At 67.4% G+C, this 19,621-nt stretch overlaps 2 protein-coding genes across 3 annotated transcripts; one reads left to right on the top strand and one right to left on the bottom strand.

Moving 5' to 3' along the window:
- The first annotated feature begins 444 nt into the window (after positions 1-444).
- Positions 445-19,251, top strand: ARRB1 (arrestin beta 1). The gene is made up of 16 exons (XM_054844669.1): positions 445-773; positions 9,783-9,813; positions 10,805-10,865; positions 11,891-11,935; positions 12,336-12,532; positions 13,497-13,556; positions 13,665-13,732; positions 15,070-15,205; positions 15,293-15,377; positions 15,466-15,538; positions 16,137-16,274; positions 16,504-16,587; positions 16,986-17,009; positions 17,931-18,001; positions 18,332-18,383; positions 18,969-19,251. Exons 1-16 carry the CDS (start codon positions 754-756, stop codon positions 19,078-19,080), a joined length of 1,257 nt encoding a protein of 418 aa, XP_054700644.1. The 5' UTR covers positions 445-753; the 3' UTR covers positions 19,081-19,251.
- LOC129213884 (uncharacterized) lies at positions 4,313-9,772 on the bottom strand. Of its 2 annotated transcripts, XR_008579559.1 has the most exons (3): positions 9,325-9,772; positions 6,707-9,256; positions 4,313-5,530 (listed from the first exon to the last, which is right to left on the bottom strand). XR_008579559.1 is itself a non-coding variant. In XM_054844682.1 (2 exons), exon 2 carries the CDS (start codon positions 9,029-9,031, stop codon positions 7,898-7,900), a length of 1,134 nt encoding a protein of 377 aa, XP_054700657.1. In that variant the 5' UTR covers positions 9,032-9,256; positions 9,325-9,772; the 3' UTR covers positions 6,537-7,897. The 2 variants fall into 2 exon arrangements, 1 of the variants encoding a protein (XP_054700657.1); XM_054844682.1 differs by lacking the exon at positions 4,313-5,530 and having other exon boundaries at positions 6,537-9,256.
- Positions 19,252-19,621: the final 370 nt, after the last annotated feature.

Raw genomic sequence — 19,621 nt, 5'->3', positions numbered from 1 at the left:
CTTGTGTGTGTGTGTGCACGGCGGGTGCACTTCCCTCTGTGTGTGTCTGCGCGCGCACTGGTGCACACGGGGGGGTGTGTGTGTGTGTGTTGCACTTGTGCGTGCGCGTGTGCACCGCTGCACGCGGCGGCCGCGCACCTCCTTCTGCGTGTGTGCACCGGTGCACGCGGGGTGGGGGTGGTGGTGGGGGGTGGTGCCGGTGCCCCTCCCTCCCCCCCCCTCCCTCCCCGCGTGTGCATGTGCGTGTGCACGGCACGGGGGGGCGCACCTCCCCCTCTTTACCCGCGCGCGCCCGCGCGAGTGAGTGTGTGTGAGTGTGTGTGTGTGTGTGTGTGTGTGAGCGTGCGCCCGCGCGCGCAGGGCGGTGCACACCCGCCCTCCTTCCCCCCCCCTCCCACCTTCCCCCCCCCTCCCCACGTCCCCCCGTCCCCGTTCTCCCCCCCCCCCCGCGCGTGTGGCCCCACGCGTGCCGCCGCCCCCCGCCCCGGGGCCGCGTCGCTCGGGGGCGGGCGGAGGCGGCGGCAGCGCCGCGGGGCTGCGCTCGGCAGCGGCCGCACCGGAGCCGAGCCGGGCCGAACCGAGCCGAACCTAGCCGAACCTAGCCGAGCCTAGCCGAACCGAGCCGAGCGGTACCGGGCCGTACCGAGCCCAGCGCCCGCCCCGCCGCCGCCTCTCCCCGCCACCATCCAGCCAGTAATTTTCCAAGCCCGGTCGGCGCTTCCCGGTCGAGCTGCCCGGAGGATCCGCGGGGCCATGGGGGACAAAGGCACCCGGTGAGTTGCGGGGGGCGGGGGGGGAACGGGGCACCCCGGGGTGGCAGCCCCGGGTATCGCCGGGGCGGGGGAGGGGGGGGGTGTGTGTGTGCGGGGTGGGGTGGGGGGGGTGGGGGGGAGATCCCGGAACGCCTCCGCTGTCCGTGTCAGCGCTGCCTGCTCGCTGCCTGCTCGCTGCCTGCTCCCCGGCTGCCTGCACCGAGTCCTGCGGGGCTGCCCCCGGGCTCGGCACAACATCTGGGCGCCGCTGGCCGGGATGCCGGGGGGTCCCCTGGGTTCCCCGCCGGGGTCCCCTCGGTGCCGGGGTGCGAGGCGGGAGGTGCTGTCTGCGTCCCGGGCCGAGGGCCGGTGCCTTGGGGCTGCCGGGGGCCGGGGGGGCCGGGGGGACCCGCGGGCTCGGGGAGAGGGTCCGGCACCCCTGCCTGCACCCCTGCCCGCACCCCTGCCCGCACCCAAGCCCCGCCACAGGTCTGAGGCGGGCGCTCGGAGGCGTTATTGCTCTCTTCCCATCTGATTTGGAGCCTAGATGGGGTTTTTTTGGGGGGGGGGGTGTCACCCCGGCTCTTCCCTGCTCGCAGTTCGGGTGGGAGCCAGGAGCGACCCCGGGGAGCGGGGCCCTGGATCTCCGCACAGCATTTCGGGGGTGCTAGGGAGCATGTGCTGCGCCTGGAGGCACGGGAACCATGACGGCGCGCGACGCCTCGGTCCCGTGGGAGCTGTCGCGGTGGCTGTCGTCCCCCCCCAGGGAACCCCTGTGCTGGTGGGGGTGGGGGGGGTCCCTCGGCCGCCCGGCGCTTCCCAGGGCCCTGGGTGAACGTGGAGGCACAGACCCGCGGAGGTGCCCACCCCCGGGAAAGGGCCTTCGGGATTTCGGGACCTCGGGAGAGAGCCCGGTGACCCCCACCAGCCCATGCGTGGGGGGTCTGGGGGTGTCTCCCATGACACCCCCTCCCCAGCTGCCACGGCGGGGCGGCCAAGGGGTTAACGCTCCAGCTGGGTGCCATCCCTCACCCGGGTCCCCTGGGCCTCCCCGTCATTAATTAGTTAGGGCCAGGTAATTAGGGGCGCTCCTGCTCGCCCCCAAGCACCGGCAGGCAGGTGGGGGGGGGTGGCACTGCCCTCCCCTTCGTACCCCCCCGTGGCACCCGGGTGTCAGGACCGGGTGGCTCCAGTGCAGCCGATGCCACCGCCGTGCCCCGCGGCAGGCGGGAAGGATGGGGGGGGTCCGGCCCTGCTTTGGCAGAACCTTCCAGAAAGGCTGCAGCATTTTGGGGTGGCAGGATGGGATTTGGGGGCTCCCACTGACCCCCAGCATTAGGGGGGGGCGGGCTGTCATTGCCGGACGGGCTGTCCGGGTGCTGCTACCCGGGCGGTGGCCGACAGCATCCGCATCCCCCCGACTCAGCATCCCCAATTCTCGAGAACCAGCGCGTTGCACCCCCGGAGCGGGCGAGCAGCCCCTGAGAGTTGGGGTGGGGGGGCCGGGGGGAGCCCTGCTTTCGCAGCAGCGGGGCTGGGGCACCCATTGGGTTCCCTCCCCCCCACCCCCCGCCCCGGGTGCAATCCCCGGGATGCAGCCGGTTCAGCCCCGGGAGATTTTTGGGTGCCCAGGGGAGCGCGGGCGAGCGGCGTTCCCATAGGCTGGCAGCGGCTGCGGGCAGGCGTGCAGGCAGGAGAGGCATGAGCTGATCTTCTCCCTGCCCACGCAGCGCGTACGGAGGGAGCCGGGCGGGGGGGGCGGGAATTAGGCTGACAAATCTCCCCCCCCCCGCCAAATCTCCCTTTCGGCTCCGGTTTGGAGCTCCAGCCCCAAATCCACTCAGATTCATCCCAAAGCCGCCAGCGAGGGGTTTGGCGGGTTTTGACTGTGGGAGCTGATTTACCGTCGGATGCCCCAAAAAACATCGTTTCTGCTGATTTCTCTGGTGCCAGCGTGGGGTCACCCCACTTTTGGGGGTCACCGCTCCATATCTGCCACCGACCGGCCTGGGTGCTGCGAGGTTTTGAGCACCCTGCTCCCGGCACGGCCCTGGGGTGCTCCACGCAGGGTGAGGATGACATCCGGGGTGCAGGCGAACCCCGAGCGCGGGGTGCAGGAGCCGTTCCCGGCTTCGGTGGGGTGCTCGGGGGCTCGGCCGGCGCGGCCCCGTGCGTCATCGTGCCGCCGTTCCCAGCCTCCTGCCGAGCCCCCTTCAAAGCCCTGCGGTGGGAAGAGCCGGAGGAAGCGGCTCGGTGGAGTAAACAGGCGAGTTTGTGGCTGCTGGCACCGCCGGGGACCGGGCCAGCCCCGGCCGCTGCCGAACACGTCGCCTAATTATTTGCAGCTTCTCCAAAAACTTGCATCACCCCCCCCCCCCCCCCCCGTAGCTCCTCCCACCCAGCACCCAGCAGCCAGCACCCAGCACCCAGCTAGGGCGGCCACAGCCCCACGGGCACCCGTGGGCCTCCGTGGGCCAGTGGGATGCTCGGCCGGTGGCTCGTGGTTTCCCAGCGGTCGGTGGAGACAAGGCTGGAGCTGGAGTTGTGCGCGGTCGGGTGCGGGGAAGCGCCGCGGTGGTCCCGGTGCGGCAGAGCCCACCTTGGTTGGCACCGGGCGCCCCTCTGCACCCTTCCCCCTGCCCTCCCGGTCCCATCCTGCCCCTCGGCAGCATCAAACCGCACCGGGGCTGACCGGTGCCCCGGGATGCTTTGCGTTCCCGGTATGCCGTGCATCCCCCCGCCCCGGATGAAGCCGTAGGGTCCGGGAGCGGAGCAGGGATCTCGGCTGGGAAGAGAAGGAGCTCTGGAAGGTGGCCCGGGAGGGGAGACTCCTGCTTCCTGGATGTTGTTTGGAGAACAAACTCTGGTAATAACAGCAGGATCCAGACACATCCCGGATCCCACAGCCAAGGCGTTTCCTTGCCAAGGAAAGCCGGCGAAGCTCCGACCCGGCCGGGGGATGCTGCCGCCGAGCCTGGCAGGGGATGCGGGGATGCGAGTGGGGATGCGGGATGCGGCGGCGGGCCCGTGGGATGCTCTTTGCTTTAGGATCAGCTGGACGCGGCGCTCCGGGTTCATCCCGGCACGGCTGGCACGGAGCCACCGCCCGCCGCCGCGGGGTTACGCCGGAGCGTGTGATGTGGTTGCTGGCGGCTCCGTTATCCCCGGAGGTCCCTTCTAACGCGGCGCTGGCTAATTAGATCTGCCCGCCGGCCCCATTAGCGTGAGAGCCAGCGCAAACCCCGGCTCCTCTGCCCCAAGTTCAAAGGCAATCGATGGCGTTGCCGTCAGACCCCGTTCCGATGCCCAGGAGAACCCAATCCTCGTAAATCTTCCCAACAGAGATCAAACGGACCCCACTCAATTATCAGCCACCAAATAAAGCGATCGTTAGCCCCGGACCTGTGCCTAACGAGCTCGTTAAGGTACGGGATCAATGGCAGGGAGAGGGCAGGGTGGGTGGGAGAGCAGGATCTGGCCTTGTGGGAGCGTACTGGGGGGTGGGGGGCTCGGGGGGTACTGGGGCTACCGGCCCATGGCGTGGGGCCCCTGGGGTTGGAAGTCACCGGTGGGCAGCGGCGGCAGCGGCGGCAGCTTCCTGCCTCGTGTCTCCAGCGTTTCGACACCAGGAAGGGCTGGAGGGGGAGGGAAGGTTCCGCGCTTCCTCCTTCCCTCCCTCCGGATCCAGCGGCGGGTGAGGGTCCCCCCCAGCATGGAGCGGCTGCTGAAGTGGGAGAGGCCACCGTGTCCCCGCGTGCCCCTGCCCCGCTCCCACGGGCGCTTTCGGGCAGAGCGGGCCGTGGGGATGGGCATCCCTTGAGGTCTTGTGGGGGGGGGCTCTGTGGGGTCCCTGCACCCATAGCGTGGGGCCGTGCGTGACTCCTGCACCCATCGCACGGGGTTTTGTGGGGTCCCTGCACCCATAGCGTGGGGCCGTGCCTGTCTCAGGGCTCTGCGGGGCTTCTGCACCCATAAGGTGGGATTGTGCAGGACTCCTGCACCCATAGCGTGGGGCCACCCCAGGCTCCAGCACCCATCATGTGGGGCCACCCCAGGCTCCAGCACCCATAGCACAGGATTGTGCAAGTCTTGGGCTCTGTGGGGCTCCAGCACCCATCATGTGGGACCACCCCAGGGTTCTGCACCCATAGCATGGGGCCACGCAGGTGTTGGGCTCTGTGGGGCTCCTGCACCCGTAGCGTGGGACCACCCCAGGCTCCTGCACCCATAGCGTGGGGCTGCGCAGGACTCGTGCCCCCGGCGTGGGGCCAGGGCGGGTGGGTGCCGGCGGCGGCGGGGAGGAGCGGTGAGTAATTGTTTCCTGCTCGGCACTTCTGCAGCGCCCGCCATCGATCTCGCCTTCGCCGGGGTTCATTAGCGGGTTCGTTTGTGTAACGAGGGCCGGGAAGGAGGTAGCGCTGCTTCCCCGCTCCAGCGTCCCGGGGGGGTCCTGGCAGCAGGACCGGCTGAGCCTCCGTCCCGTGGCCGCGGTTCCCGGGGCTTCCTGGCACGGCTCGGGGTCAGGATCCGGCACGCCAAAACACCCCCGCGGCACCCAGGGGTCTCCCGTGGGTGCTGGTCCCCGAGGGGGGCGGGATGCGGAGTGACAGGGGATGCTCCCCAACCTGTTTTTATCTAACGCCTCATTAATTACCCGGAAAAATCCCGCTGTTAATTGCTCCGGGCTCTCACGAGGATGGCATCGCCCCCTCCGTCCCCGGCTCTTGGGGCTGGATGCTCTGCTCCTCCCTTGGCCTTCAAACCCAAGGAATTAATTCCTTGTGGGGAGGGGGAAATGCTGAGTAGCGGCGCCGTGCCCTTCCCTGCTCAGCCCAGGCCCTTTATCCCCCCCCCCCCCCATTTATTTAATTGCACCAGCCTTCCCGTTAACGCCGACTTTGCTCGCACCGGCGCAGGATCCGGCCCTTGCACGCCAGGGACCGCGGTGCTGGCAAACCCTTGCGCCGAGCATCGCGCCCGTGGAAAAGCTCTTCCCGTCTCAGCTGGGAACAGCCCCCCCCCCCTAAGGAGAGGCCACCCGGGAAGGGCCGGCGGGACGTTCCCGCTGGTCCCGGTGGCTCTGGGACCCCCGGCCGGTTGTCCCGGTGTTTACGCGCCCGGCAGAGGGTTTGTCACCGGCCCCCGGTGTCCCCTGGGGCTGCTCTGGGGTCAAGGGAATACGTGTGGGGTGTGGGCTGGCCCCCCCCGGCCCCTCGAGCCCCCGTGGTGTCAGGCTGACGGCCGGGCCCGATCCTGCTGCGCACCCCGGCCAGAGCTTGGTCTGCTGGGCCCTGCGGCTCCCGAGGAGGTGGGATGCCGGGATACAGGGACGTGGGGGGACAAGGACACAGGGACGCGGGGACACCGGGATACAGGGACACAGGGATGCGGGAAGGCAAGGACAGGGACACGGGGATGCAGGGATGTGGGATGCAGGGATGTGGGATGCAGGGATTGGGGACAGGGATGCGGGATGCAGAGATTAGGGATGCAGGGATGTGGGATTGGGGACACAGGGATGCGGGGATGTGGGATGCGGGGATGTGGGGATGTGGGGATGCAGGGGCACAGGGATGTGGGATTGGGGGCACAGGGATGCGGGATGCAGGGATAGGGGATACAGAGACAGGGACGCAGGGACTGGGGACACAGGGATGCAGGGATTGGGGACAGGGATGCAGGATGCAGGGATTGGGGATGCAGGGGCACAGGGATTGGGGATGCAGGGGCACAGGGATTGGGGACACAGGGATGCAGGGATTGGGGATGTGGGATTTGGGACGTGGGGCACAGAGCTGCAGGGATACGGGGATGCTGGGCCAGGGACAGAGGGCTGTTGGGACACGGGGACGCAGACACGCAGGGACACTTGTGCTGCCCCACCCCCCTGCGATGGGTCCTGCCGCCAGCCTGCGCGGGGGCGAAGCCGCCCCTTGGCTTGGGGGGGGGCTCACCTCCTCTTCTCGCGGGTTTTCCCTGCCGGGGGGTCCCTGCGCTCTCCGCTTTCCCTGGGTCGAGGGCCGGGAACTCCCCGTCTTTCTGCAGACGCATGAGGGCAGGGGACGTGGGGAAACTGAGGCACGGCGGGGGCTGACGCACGGTGTAAGAGCATCCTCCTGCCTCTGGGGCGGGTGATGACGGGGGTTTGCCGGAGCAGCTCAGCCCCTGGCTCAGCACCCTGCCCTCCTCCTCCTCCTCCTGCCCGGGCTTCCCCGGTGCGGGAGCTGCTGCCGGAGGAGGCGGCTGGGCTGGAAGCAGGTGAACGAAGGGCCCTTTCCGGGCAGAACCAGGCATCGTCACTCAGAGGGAATGCTGAGTTTCAGCAATCCCCTTTTTTTCCCCCTTTTCCCAGTTGCTGAGTCTCCAGCAGAGGAAATCTCCGCGCTGAGCCCCTTCCCCATGGGGGGCTGGGGAAAGCCCCTCCGGTCCTGGGAATCCCACCCTCCTCCCGGAATCTCCCTGGGATTTCAGGGACGGTGGAAATTCGCTCCCTGAAGGAGCAACGCCGCTTCCTCCCACCCGCGTGGCGGGGCCGCATCCTGCTCCCCGGCCGGCTGCACGTGCTGTGGATCCGAGCGGTGCCCTGCGGGTGCTCCGGTCCCCGGGGACCTGGCGGTGATGCTTTGCTGGGTGACACGGCGTGACCAGAGCAGGGGGATGAATGTCCCCGGTAGCGCAGGGCTGTGCCGTGCTGAGCACCGGCGCTGTGCCGGGCCGGGGAGGCTGGTGCCCGTGGCTGCCCTGGCACATCCCACCCCATGGCCAGGGTTATGGTCGCCCCCGGCTCGGGCACCGCGTGTTGGACGCCGCGTTTTCTTTTCCTTCCCTGCTTGCACCGAGCAAACCCACCGGCTGCTGCTTTCCCTGCCTGCCCCTCGGCGGGGTGCAGGCAGATGCAGGCAGCAGGGTGCCGGCAGCGCTCCTTGCCCGCGGGGTGAGGGTCCGTCCCGGCAGCGCCCGGAGGAACCCCCCGGTATTTCGGCAGAGCCGAGCAGCTGCCCTGGGAATTGTTTTTCCCAGCCTGAACCGCTGTTGCTAATCTTCCCAGATGATTTTAATGGAATTTAAAGGCGAGGAGGGATTATCCGAGGAGAACCCATTACGGGTGGCTTCGTGCCAGGGCAGGCTCTGAGCAGCCTCCGAAATCAGGTGGCGTCGGGCAAGGGAGCCCTGCCTGCCCCTGCCTTCTCCCTGCCTGCACAGATGGGGGATGCTCCGGCTTTCTCGGCAGCTGCAACACCGCGGTGGCACGCCGGACCCCCGTCCTTCCCCGGCGGCTCCACGGGGTCTTGCAGAGGGGTTTTGGGGGGCGAGGGGGGTGTTCCCGCGGTGCAGGGTGTCCCCCCGGGATGGGGGATGGATGGAAAGCCCCAGAAACCGGAGCACCCCGATCTCTCCTCGCCTCTCCAGTGACTTTGGGATCCATCCGTGCGCTCCACGTCCCGCGGGGCACAGGTGACGTTGGGGACCGTCACCCCACAGCCGCAGCGGGTGCAAATGTGCCAGGGTGGGGGTTCGTCCCTCGGGGTGACGTGGCCCCGCTGCCAGCCCCCTCCCGGGCTCGTCCCGGTCCCCGTCCCCGTCGAGCTGCCGTGCTGCGATGCCCCAGCCCTCACCCCAACCCCCTTTTTCATATCCGTGCGTGCGGCACGAGCCTCATTTTTAATGCGCTTTCGGGTAATTAGAAACAAATGGAAGCCATAAAGCGAGAGGAGGCTGCTGGAAGGCAGCTGGGTGCTGGCTGCTGCCCATCGGGGTGGTATCTGGGCGCCTTCCCCAGGCAACGTGCTGCGCTGGCTTCCCGACACCTCTGTTTTCCGGAGCAGGGTGCTGGCAGCGGCCGCTCGTTCATCAGGGCGCTGCGCCCGTGGGTGCTTCTTCCCCGCGGGGACCCTTCCCCGCACCGCTCGGCCTGGGCTGGAGAAACGTCCCCCCGCCTCCTGGGGGTGCTGAGCAGCTCGGCGTGCCCCGGGGCTTGGGGGTGTCAGCGGGGGGGCTGTGCCGCTTGCCGGGGGGCTGCCCCTCTGCCGTGCTGTCCCCTGGCTTGCAGAAAGCCTGGCTGCGCACAGCAGGGCCTTTGCACGGCACTTTGCACGGCACCTTGCACGGCAGGGCCTTTGCACAGCACCTTGCACGGCACCTTGCACAGCACCTTGCACGGCAGGGCCTTTACGTGGCACCTCGCACGGCACTTTGCATGGCACCTTGCACGGCAGGGCCTTTGCACGGCACCCTGTGTGGCACCTTGCACGGCACCTTGCACGGCAGGGCCTTTCCATGGCACCTTGCACAGCATTTTACGTGGCACCTTGCACGGCAGGGCCTTTACACGGCGCATTGCACGGCACTTTGCACAGCACCTTGCACGGCAGGGTCTTTGCACAGCACCTTGCACGGCACCTTGCACGGCAGGGCCTTTGCACGGCACCCTGTGTGGCACCTTGCATGGCACTTTGCACGGCAGGGCCCCTGCACGGCACCTTGCACGGCATCTTACACAGCACCTTGCACGGCAGGGCCTTTGCACAGCACCTTGCACGGCAGGGCCTTTGCACGGCACCTTGCACGGCACTTTGCACGGCAGGGCCCCTGCACGGCGTCTCGCACGGCGCCTTGCGCTGCGCTTTTGCGCGGCACCTTGCGTGCCCCTCGCGTGGCGCGTTACGTTGCCCCTTGCGCTGCGCCTCACCCCGCAGCAGCCCCGGGACAGGGACCCCCCCACCCTAAGGCGCAGGCCCCCGCAGGAAGAGGCTGCCTGCTGCCCTGCCTGCTGCCCTGCCTGCTGCCCTGCCTGCTGCAGGCAAGGGGCCAAACCCCTCCCTGGCGTAACCGCACTGCGGGAAGGCGTCCGGCCCTGCCTCCCCAGCCCCAATGCGCCGTCCGGGTGGTAAACTGAGGCACGGGGCTGGGTACACGGGGGTCAGGATGGGACACCCGGCCTCCCCGATGCCCCGTGGGGCTGCGAACGCATCCCGCAGCACCCATGGGTGCCCCAGCCGCTAACCCCCCCCCCCCCATGCTCTTTTGCAGGGTGTTTAAGAAAGCCAGCCCCAACGGGAAGGTAAGCGGGAGGCCGGTGGCTCCCTGGGGCGGGGGGGGGGAAGTGGGGGGAGCTGGTGCTTCCTGGGGTGAACCCCCCCCCCCCCCAAAACCCGCGGGCACAGCCGGGGGCGGGGGGATGGGCACGTACCCAGACCGCAAAGATGCGCTGCAAGCCGCTCGCTGCCTGAGCATCCTGCCGCGCCAGCGGGAAGGGAAACTGAGGCACGGCAGGGTTTGGGGGGGGGCTCGCCCAAGGTCAGGGGGTTCAGTCGGTGGCGGAGCTGCCCGCAGCCCCGCCATGGGGTTGAGCGGAGGGGTGCCGGGGTGCAGGCAGCCCTGCCCGTGGGGTTTTAGGCAGCCGCCAGCATGGGTCTGGCAGCGTAACCCCCTGCCTGCAGCTCCCCAGGCTCCTGCCCGCTCCTGCCCGCCCTGCGCCGGCGGGGGGGGACACGTCGCGTTTATTCAGTCACCCGACGGGACGCGCTGGGGTCGGGAGCTCATGAGCTCAGTCCCAGCTTGGAGCTGGCGTTCCGCTCCATCGTGCCCGGCATCCCCCGGCGTTCCGGGGAGGATGCTCCTGCCGACCCCTGGGCGACGCCTCTGTGCTCCGTGCCTCAGTTTCCCCATCGGGAGAAAGCGTGACGGCGTGACGCTGTGGGGCTCAGCCCTGCCCCACTGACAAGACCCACGGGGACAAGCCCATGGGGTGCCAGCTGGGGCTTGACCTGGACCCCCATGTCCCCAGATGCCAGGTGCCTCCAGGTGCCACCAAGTCTGGGGACATCTTTGGGGGGGGGTGGGGGGGGTCAGGCTTTGCCTGGGGCTGGGGGTGCCGCAGGGCTGGGGTGGCACGTGGGGACCGTGGGGGGTGATGGACCCCAGCGACCAGGTGGGGGGGACCCCGGGACACCCCCCAAGCTCTGCCGGCCACGGATCCGGCCCGGGGGGGGGGTGTGGGGGTGTGGGGGGGCTGCTCTGGGCACCCCTGACCCCCCCGTCCCTCCCCGCAGCTCACCGTCTACCTGGGGAAGAGAGATTTCGTGGATCACATCGACGTGGTGGACCCCGTGGGTACGTGGGGCCGGGGCGGGGGGGTGGAACACAGTTTGGGTGGGGGGATGCGCCGGGGTGGGCTGGGGTCACTTGAGCCTGCGGGGGGGAAGGATTTTGGGAAGGATTTTGCTTGTCCCCTGCGTGCGGCGGGTGCAGCCTGTCCCCCTCCTGCCGTCGTGCCCCCCCCCCCAGCCCCGGCTGGCAGCTCTGAGGCACCTTTGTGTGCCACACGTCCCCTTCCTAACCCTGCCTGTACTTCCTCCCCAGCCCTGCCTGCGTGTGTCCCCCCCACCCTGCCTGTACATCCCCCCCTAACCCTGCCGCTGTGTCCCCCCAGCCCTGCTGTCACATCCCCCTGACCTCGCTGGCATGTCCCCCCCCACCCTGCCTGCATGTCCCCCCCCAACCCTGCCTGCATGTATCCCCCCACCCTGCCTGCGTGTCCCCCCCCACCCTGCCTGCATGTCCCCCCCAACCCTGCCTGCGTGTCCCCCCACCCTGCTGGTGTGTCCCCCCCCACCCTGCCTGCATGCACCCCCCAATCCTGCCTGCGTGTCCCCCCCCACCCTGCCTGCGTGTCCCCCCCAACCCTGCCTGCATGTCCCCCCCCACCCTGCCTGCATGCAACCCCCAATCCTGCCAGTGTGTCCCCCCATCCTGCCTGCATGTCCCCCCCCACCCTGCCTGCATGCACCCCCGGCTTGTGTCCCCCCCCAGCCCTGCATTCACATCCCCCCCAACCTTGCCAGCCTGTCCCCCCCCAAACGAGCAGCTATGTCCCCCCAACTCTGCTGGCATGTCCCCCGATCCTGCTGGCGTGTCCCCCCAAACCCTGCCTGCACGCCCCCCCGTCCCCCCCCCCGCCATGGCCCTCTGACCCTGCTGCCACATCCCCTTGTCCCTGCTATCCCTGCCGGCGTGTCCCCCCATCCCTGCCGGCATGTCCCCCCCAGTCCGTGCCGGGGTGTCCCCCCATCCCTGCCGGTGTGTCCCCCCCCCCCCCGTGCCGGGGTGTCCCCTGACCCCGCGGTGTTCCCTTGCAGACGGAGTGGTGCTGGTGGATCCCGAGTACCTGAAGGAGAGGAAAGGTAACGGCTCCCCGTGGGGTCCCTCGGGCCACGGAGGTGGCACCCCGCAGGGGACGGTCAGCGTCCCCGCATGGTCCTGCCCCGGCGTTGGCATCTCTGGGGGAGGCGTTTTCCAGCCCCCTGTCCCCGCGGTGGGTTCCCTGTCCTGCAGAGGATGGGGGTCCCGTGGTGGGCACCCCAGGGTGCATCTGGCCGGTCCCCATCTCCCCACCGTGGCACCTCCTGGGAGCCACCGCCGCTTCCCAGTGCCGGTGGGGATGAGCCACGATGCCACCGTACCACGCCGCCGCCCTGCCAACGATGCCGCCACACCGTGATGCCACCGTGCCGTGCCACCACCCTGCCGTGATGCCACCAAACCGCGACGCCACCAACCTCCACCCCTTGCCGCCCTCCCCAGTCTTCGTGACGTTGACCTGCGCCTTCCGTTACGGCCGCGAGGACCTGGACGTGCTGGGGCTGACGTTCCGCAAGGACCTCTTCGTGGCCAACGCCCAAGCCTTCCCCCCGGTCCCCGAGGAGAAGAAACCCCTGACGCGGCTGCAGGAGCGGCTGATCAAGAAGCTGGGCGAGCATGCCTACCCCTTCACCTTCGAGGTAGGGTGGCACCGGGTGACGACGCTCCTGGGTGCTAGAGGGGATGGTGGGTGTCCCCCCCTGGCCCCGTAAGGTCAAGGCTAGGGGGTGAGGTGCTCCCCCCCCCGCCCGCCCCGTGATGAAAATGCCGCTGGATCGTATGGAAAATGCGGTGGATCTTAAAAGTCCGGAGCAAAAAGCAGCTACCGGTGGGGAAACTGAGGCACGGGGGGCATGCCGGCACAGGGGGTCCATGCCCTGAGCGTGGCCGGGGCAGTGACACCAACCCGGGGGGGGGGGGGCTCCCCCAAAGCGAAGCAGAGCCTAGGCAGCTCTGTCAGGGCACAGCGTGTGGGGGGAGGCAGACACCCCCTTTGTGCACCCGCACCCCCAAATTCCCCATCGCAGTTTTGGTGATGGCAGCCACCCCCCCCCCCTCCGCCCCCCCTCCCCAGAGCCACTGGGGACCTGGTGGCATTTTCCAGGCTTGAGCCCTGCGGGCTCGCAAACAGCCCTGGCCCCCTGCGAAACAGCCTTAATTCCTGCAAATCCCCCAGATTAACAACAACCCCCCCCCCCAACCCTCAAATCACTTTTTTTTTTGTAACCCTGTGGGTTTTGGGTCTGAGGACACTGAGCCGCCGGCCGGGACGGCTGCAGAGCGGGACTTGGGCTGAAATGCAGGAAAAGGGCAGCGAGCAATTAGGGAATGCAATTAATTAGGGAATGCAATTAATTAGGGAATGCAATTAGGGAATGCAGTTAGGGAATGCGATTAGGAAAATGGGGAAATCCTTCCTGGCTGTGCCCCCCCACCGCGGGCAGGAAGGGCGGATGCTGGCAGCACCGGGAAACGCCGGGGCAGCACCGGGAAAGAGGGGGTGCAGCCCCGCGGGGGGGCGGGTGGTGCCGTGGGTCTCCGGGGAAAAAGCCAGCTCGGGGATGGGGGTCCCAGCCCCCCTCCTGACCCCGCTTTCCTCTTCAGATCCCCCCCAACCTGCCTTGCTCCGTCACGCTGCAGCCGGGTCCGGAGGACACGGGGAAGGTAAGGTGGTGCCGGGCAGTGGGGACCAAGCCGTTGGTTGGGGTCACCTCTTGGGGGGGGCACAAAGGGGTTTCTCTGCCTCCTCCTCTGCCTCCTCCTGGTTTCCAGGCCTGCGGTGTGGACTACGAGGTCAAAGCTTTCTGCGCCGAGAACCTGGAGGAGAAAATTCACAAAAGGTGAGCGGAGAGGATCCATCCTGCCCGGGTGGGAGCAGCATCCTCGGGGTGCTGGCAGGGGCTGTGACCCGGCAGTGGGACAGGGGCACCCTGGTTTGTAACCCACAGTGGGTGAGATGGGGCTGGGATGGAGATGTCCTCCACAATGGGGCTGGGATGGAGATGTCCTCCACAATGGGGCTGGGATGGAGATGTCCTCCACAATGGGGCTGGGATGGAGATGTTCTCCAGGCTGGGGCTGGGATGGAGATGTCCTCCACAATGGTGCTGGGATGGAGATGTTCTCCACAATGGTGCTGGGATGGAGATGTCCTCCACAATGGTGCTGGGATGGAGATGTCCTCCAGGCTGTGGTTGGGATGGAGATGTCCTCCACAATGGGGCTGGGATGGAGATGTTCTCCACAATGGTGCTGGGATGGAGATGTTCTCCACAATGACGCTGGGATGGAGATGTCCTCCAGGCTGTGGTTGGGATGGAGATGTCCTCCACAATGGGGCTGGGATGGAGATGTTCTCCACAATGACACTGGGATGGAGATGTCCTCCAGGCTGTGGTTGGGATGGAGATGTCCTCCATGATGGGGGTTGGGACGGAGATGTTCCCTGAGGCAGGGACAGAGTCTCCAGGCTGGGGCTGGGATGGTGATGCTCTCCAGGACAGAGGTGTTCCCCAGGATGGAGCTGGGATGAAGATACTTCCCAGGGTAGGGATGGGTGAGAGATGATCTAGGGGTTGGGATGGAGACATCCACCGTTGCGCTGCAGGCAAGGAGCCCAACCCTGCTGTGGTGTGGGGCCACACCAGCAGCCTGGCACGGCCGTGGGGCTGCCCTCTCACAGCCCAGGTGAGCTGGGCATCCAGCTGGGACCTCCCACACCATCCTTCTCCTGACCCAGCACACCAGAAGAAAAGAGGGATTTGACCCAAAACAGGCCAAGAAAGAGGGCAACCTGCAGGCAGGAGTGTGTCCAGAGAAGGGCAACGGAGTGGGGAAGGGTCTGGAGCACAAGTCTGATGAGGAGCAGCTGAGGGAACTGGAATAGGACAAGAGGAAATGGCCTCCAGTTGTGCCAGGGGAGGTTTATATGGGATATTAGGAGAAATTTCTTCACCAGAAGAGTGGTCAGTCACTGGAACAGGCTGCAGTGGTGGAGTCCCCATCCGTGGAGGTGTTCAAAAAATGTGTAGACGTGGCACTTTGGGACATGGTTTAGTAGACGTGGTGGTGTTGGGTTGACGGTTGGACTTGATGATCTTAGAGGTCTTTTCCAACCTTAGTGATTCTGTGAGTCTATGATTCTATGCCTGGATTCTCCTCTCGCCATCTCCCCCAGGAACTCCGTGCGCCTGGTGATCCGTAAGGTCCAGTACGCACCGGAGCGACCCGGCCCCCAACCCATGGCAGAGACCACCCGGCAGTTCCTCATGTCAGACAAACCGCTGCACCTTGAGGCGTCCCTGGACAAGGAGGTGGGTGAGGACTGGGGAGGGGACGCCAGTGGGGCGACCATGGCGAGGACGAGGACCTCACCATCGCCCTTCCTTTGCTCTCCACAGATCTACTACCACGGTGAGCCCATCAGCGTCAACGTCCATGTCACCAACAACACCAACAAGACGGTGAAGAAGATCAAAATCTCAGGTGAGGAGTGTGGCTTCATCCCCCCACAGCTGCCGTCCCTGTCCCCATGGGGACCCTCCCCAACCCCCGTCTCTCCATCTCGCCGCAGTGCGCCAGTACGCCGACATCTGCCTCTTCAACACCGCCCAGTACAAGTGCCCGGTGGCCGTGGAAGACGCTGAGTGAGTACCGGCTGCCTGGGGACATCGCGAGGGGCCCCGGGGACCTTGGAGGAGCCATGAGGACTCCTGCCCCGGTGCAGCACCTTCAAAGCAGTGGGATGTTGTGTTCAGCAAGCAGGTCCTGGTGGGAGGAGCAGGGAGATTGGAGACCCTTTTTGTGATGGCACCTTGGGGGATGTCACCCGCTGTGTCCCCCTGGCCGGAGATGAACTCCAGGCTGAGGCAGGGACAGAGATGTGTGCTGCACTGGGTCTGGAGTTGGGAAGGAGATGTTCACCAGGCTGGGATTGGGATGGAGATGTCTGGGCTAGGTCTGGAGTTGGGATGGAGATGTTCACCGGGCTGGAGTTGGGATGGAGATGATTGGGCTAGGTCTAGAGTTGGGATGGAGACGTGCACCAGGCTGGGAAGGAGATGTTCTCCAGACTGGGGCTGGGAAGGAGAGGACCTCTAGGTGGGCCGGGAAGGAGATGTTCTCCAGACCGGGCCTGGAACAGAGATGTTCCCCGGGCTGGGATGGAGATGTCCAGGGTGGCCTGTGGGGCAGTCAGAGATGGGGGGAGCTGGGGCTCTGGCTGATGGTGGCTGTCATCCCCAGCGACATGGTGGCCCCGAGCTCGACGTTCTGCAAAGTCTACACCCTGACCCCCTTCCTCGCCAACAACCGGGAGAAGCGGGGGCTGGCGCTGGACGGCAAGCTCAAGCACGAAGACACCAACCTGGCCTCCAGCACGCTGTGAGCCCCCCCCGGCACCCCGACCACCCCCGGGGCTCCCGCTACCTCGGCGGTGGGGGGGTGGGGTGGGGCTTGGGGGAGGACCGAGCCCCGGTGGGCACCAACTCCTGCTCCAGGGGTGATGTTCGGGGTGGGGGAGACCCAGTGGGGGGACCTTCGGGAGGATGGGAAGAGGGGGCTGGTCTCCACGGACACCCCCTCGCTGATGCCCGCCTGCCCCTTCCTGCAGGTTAAGAGACGGAGCCAACAAGGAGATCCTGGGCATTATCGTCTCCTACAAGGTGAAGGTGAAGCTGGTGGTGTCCCGAGGAGGGTGAGTGTCGGGGACCCCCCCCGTGCCGCACCCCCTCTCTTCCCTTGCTCTGGGCTTGGGACCGGCCTTGGTGCGTCCCCCCCGGATGCTGCGTGGTTCCCAGGGGCGGCAGGACGGCGACGCTCTGGACAAGGTGGCCCTTGCTGGGGACACCAGCGTGGCCATTGCTGGGGGGGGGTCATTAATCCTTACAGCCCCGCTCCCCCCCCCGCCGTGCTGCAGCACCTTTTGCAAGCTGGGGACCCGCTTGCAGCCCTCCCGTGCCGCAGATGGGGCCCGTCACCCCCCCAGCCCCCTCCTGGGACGCAGCAGCATGGGGGGGGACACACCAGGTGTGGGGGGGTCGCGTGTCCGGGGGGGGCGGTGATTAACGTGTCGTCTCCTTTGACCCACGCCAGCCTGCTGGGAGACCTCGCCTCCAGGTAACGCCGCTCCCCCCGAACGACCCCGAATCGCTGCCGCAGCCCCCCCCCGCCTCCATCGCACCCCTCGGTCCCCCCTGCTGCCACCCCGACCCCACGCTCGTCCTCGGGATGCCACTGCCGGGGCGGGGGGGGTCACCGGCCAACCCGGCACCAAAAGCCCGGCAGCCCACAGAGACGGGGCGCTGGGGCTGGGGATGCCGGTGGGGGTCGGATCCTGCACCCCCCCTCCCCACCCCGTGCCTGGCAGCACGGAGGCGGCTCCTCGGGGCTGAGCATCTCCGGCCGTGGGGAGGAGTCTTGGGGGGTTTCCCAGTCTCCGTCCCCAAATCGCTCCCCTCTGGGGGGGGTCCCAGAGCTCCCGGCGCCCGCTCGCTGTTCCTGGGGGACGCTGGGGCTGGAGCTGACACACGCAACGCGCTTTTCCACGCTTGCGGGTGGAAGAGGCAGAGCTGCGTCCCACCCCGTCCCCGGAGGAGCTCGGGGCCGCGTTCGGGCTGTCCCACCCTGCCGTCGCTGAGCACGGGGAAACTCGGTGCACCTCCTCCCCATCCCTCCCGCAGCGCCGGGGGTGCCCGGACCCCGCTGCCGTTCACGCGACGCTGCCGACACGCAGCCTAAACCCGGGGGGGTGTGGATTTGGATCCCCAGATGCTGCTAAGCTGCTGAAAAGCAGATTTGTGCTGCGCTGATCCCCGCAGCCGGGCGGTTTGTGCTGATCCCAAACCACGGGGTCAGGCGAGAAGCGCGATAGCTGTAAAGAGGCAACGCGGAGGATAATAGAGGTTTTTGCCCGGCTTTGTGGTCTCCCCGGCAGCTGAAATGTGGGATGCTGCTCTGCCCCCCCACCCCCCCGAAATTTGCCCCGTTCTGCCCGCAAAGCGCAGGCAGCGCCGGGCTTTACCCCGGCTTCTTTTGCAGCGACGTCGCGGTGGAGCTGCCCTTCACGCTGATGCATCCCAAACCCAAGGAGGAACCGGCACACCGGGACGGTGAGTGTCCGGCCCTGGGTGTGGTGTGGGGCACCCCCCAACCCGTGGGGTGGTGTTGGGGGGGGGCAGAGGGGTCAGCCCGCTCCCCTGTGCGCGCCGACGAGGCTGCACGGTGCCCGGCGGAGATTTTCAGCTCCTGTCGAGCCCACGGCGACCTGTTTGCAGGGCAGCAAATTCCGGGGGGCTAAACGGGGGTGCCCCCATCGCCCTGGAGCAGCCAAGCCCCGGGGAGGTGGGTGGGTGGGGGGGGTCGCACCCAGCTGGTGGGACAGCGGCGATGACCGCGGTGTCTGCGGTGACTAACCCTGTGCCATCCTTCCCTCTGCTCAGTTCCGGAGAACGAAGCGCCCATAGATACGAATCTGATAGAGCTTGACACAAAGTAAGAGACAAAAATTCCCCCCCCCTTCTCCGCCCCGCCGGGGTCTGCGTGGGGACACGAAGTGTTCACAGAGGTGGCGTGCCCCCCCCCCCACCCCCAACCCGCTAACGCCTGCCGCGCCGTGCCGCGGGGTCGGCACGCGATGGCTAACCCCGCGCACGTAACCCGTAACGCGTGCCGTGCCCGTCTCTCTTCTCTCCTCCCTCGCCATCTCCCTGCATGGCTTTCCAAAAAAAAAAAAAACCCAAACCCAGGAGAAACCGCAGTAAGAAAGCACCCGCCGGGATCGCGGCGGTCGGGGGGTGGGGGGTGCCCCCGCGGGGGGGGTGGGGGGGGTGGCGATGCCGCGGCCGCGTTGTGCCGATCAGGTTAATCCCCGGCTCCGCGTTTTTGCTGCAATAAGTGCTTTTGGGAGGTTTTAAGAGCCCCCTGAGCTGCTGAAATACCGCGGTGCGGGTTGAGCACGTGGGAGCTGGCACAGCCTCGCGGCGGGTGCCCCCCAAATCGCCAGCTCGCCGCACACCCCGTGTCTGTCCCGTGTCCCCCCCCCCCGCCCCCGGTAAAACCCCTCTGCCTTGTGTCTAGTGACGACGACATCGTGTTCGAAGACTTTGCCCGCCAGCGACTCAAAGGCATGAAAGATGACAAGGAGGACGAGGAGGAGCGGGCAAACTCCCCGCAGCTCAACGACAGATAAGCGGGGTGCCCCCCCCCCCCCCGCCCTCAGCTCGCCGGGCCGGCGCGCGCCAGTAACACCCGTGCATTAGGCTTCTTCTCTTTTCTATAATTATTAATTTTGTTTTCTACCTGTAACCGGGAGCCTATGGAATCGCCTGATGGCGACGGCAATTATAACCTTCCAGCTGTGCCATGTTGTCACTCTTCATCCAGCTGCCGGAGCTGCTGTTTCCCGTGCAGGGCACGGCTGGAGGGGTGCTGGAGGCCCCGGGGGGGGGGGGGGGGGGGGCTGCACCCCTGGCCTTAGACCCCCCCATCCAGCCCCCCGTCCCTTCCCCTCCCTGTGCTCCGAGCCCTTTCCTATGAGCCGCCTCTTTTACGCATTTTATATAAGTCTGGTCTCAACACCAGTTTGCTACGGGGAGGGGAAAGGGGGGGGGGGGGGCTTGCAGCAGAACGGGGTGGGGGGGGGCTTTTCTAGGCAGCCTGCTCATGGGAAAGGGCACCCGCGCACCTCAGCCGTCCCCTCCGTTTGCCCACTGCCCGGCCCCTCCTGCCTG

This window comes from Grus americana, chromosome 1 (assembly GCF_028858705.1).
Source record: "Grus americana isolate bGruAme1 chromosome 1, bGruAme1.mat, whole genome shotgun sequence".
NCBI lineage: Eukaryota > Metazoa > Chordata > Aves > Gruiformes > Gruidae > Grus > Grus americana.
Note: the sequence above shows the minus strand (reverse complement) of the source record. Positions and strands in the feature narration are given on the sequence as shown.

Bases quoted from the DNA above. Each gene is read 5' to 3' on its own strand.
- ARRB1 (XM_054844669.1), top strand. From the start codon at position 754: ATGGGGGACAAAGGCACCCG. The intron at 12,533-13,496 runs GTAGGGTGGCAC...TTTCCTCTTCAG, and splicing joins CCTACCCCTTCACCTTCGAG to ATCCCCCCCAACCTGCCTTG. The intron at 17,010-17,930 runs GTAACGCCGCTC...CTTCTTTTGCAG, and splicing joins CTGGGAGACCTCGCCTCCAG to CGACGTCGCGGTGGAGCTGC.
- LOC129213884 (XM_054844682.1), bottom strand. From the start codon at position 9,031: ATGGAAAGGCCCTGCCGTGCAAGGTGCCGTGCAAGGTGCCACACAGGG.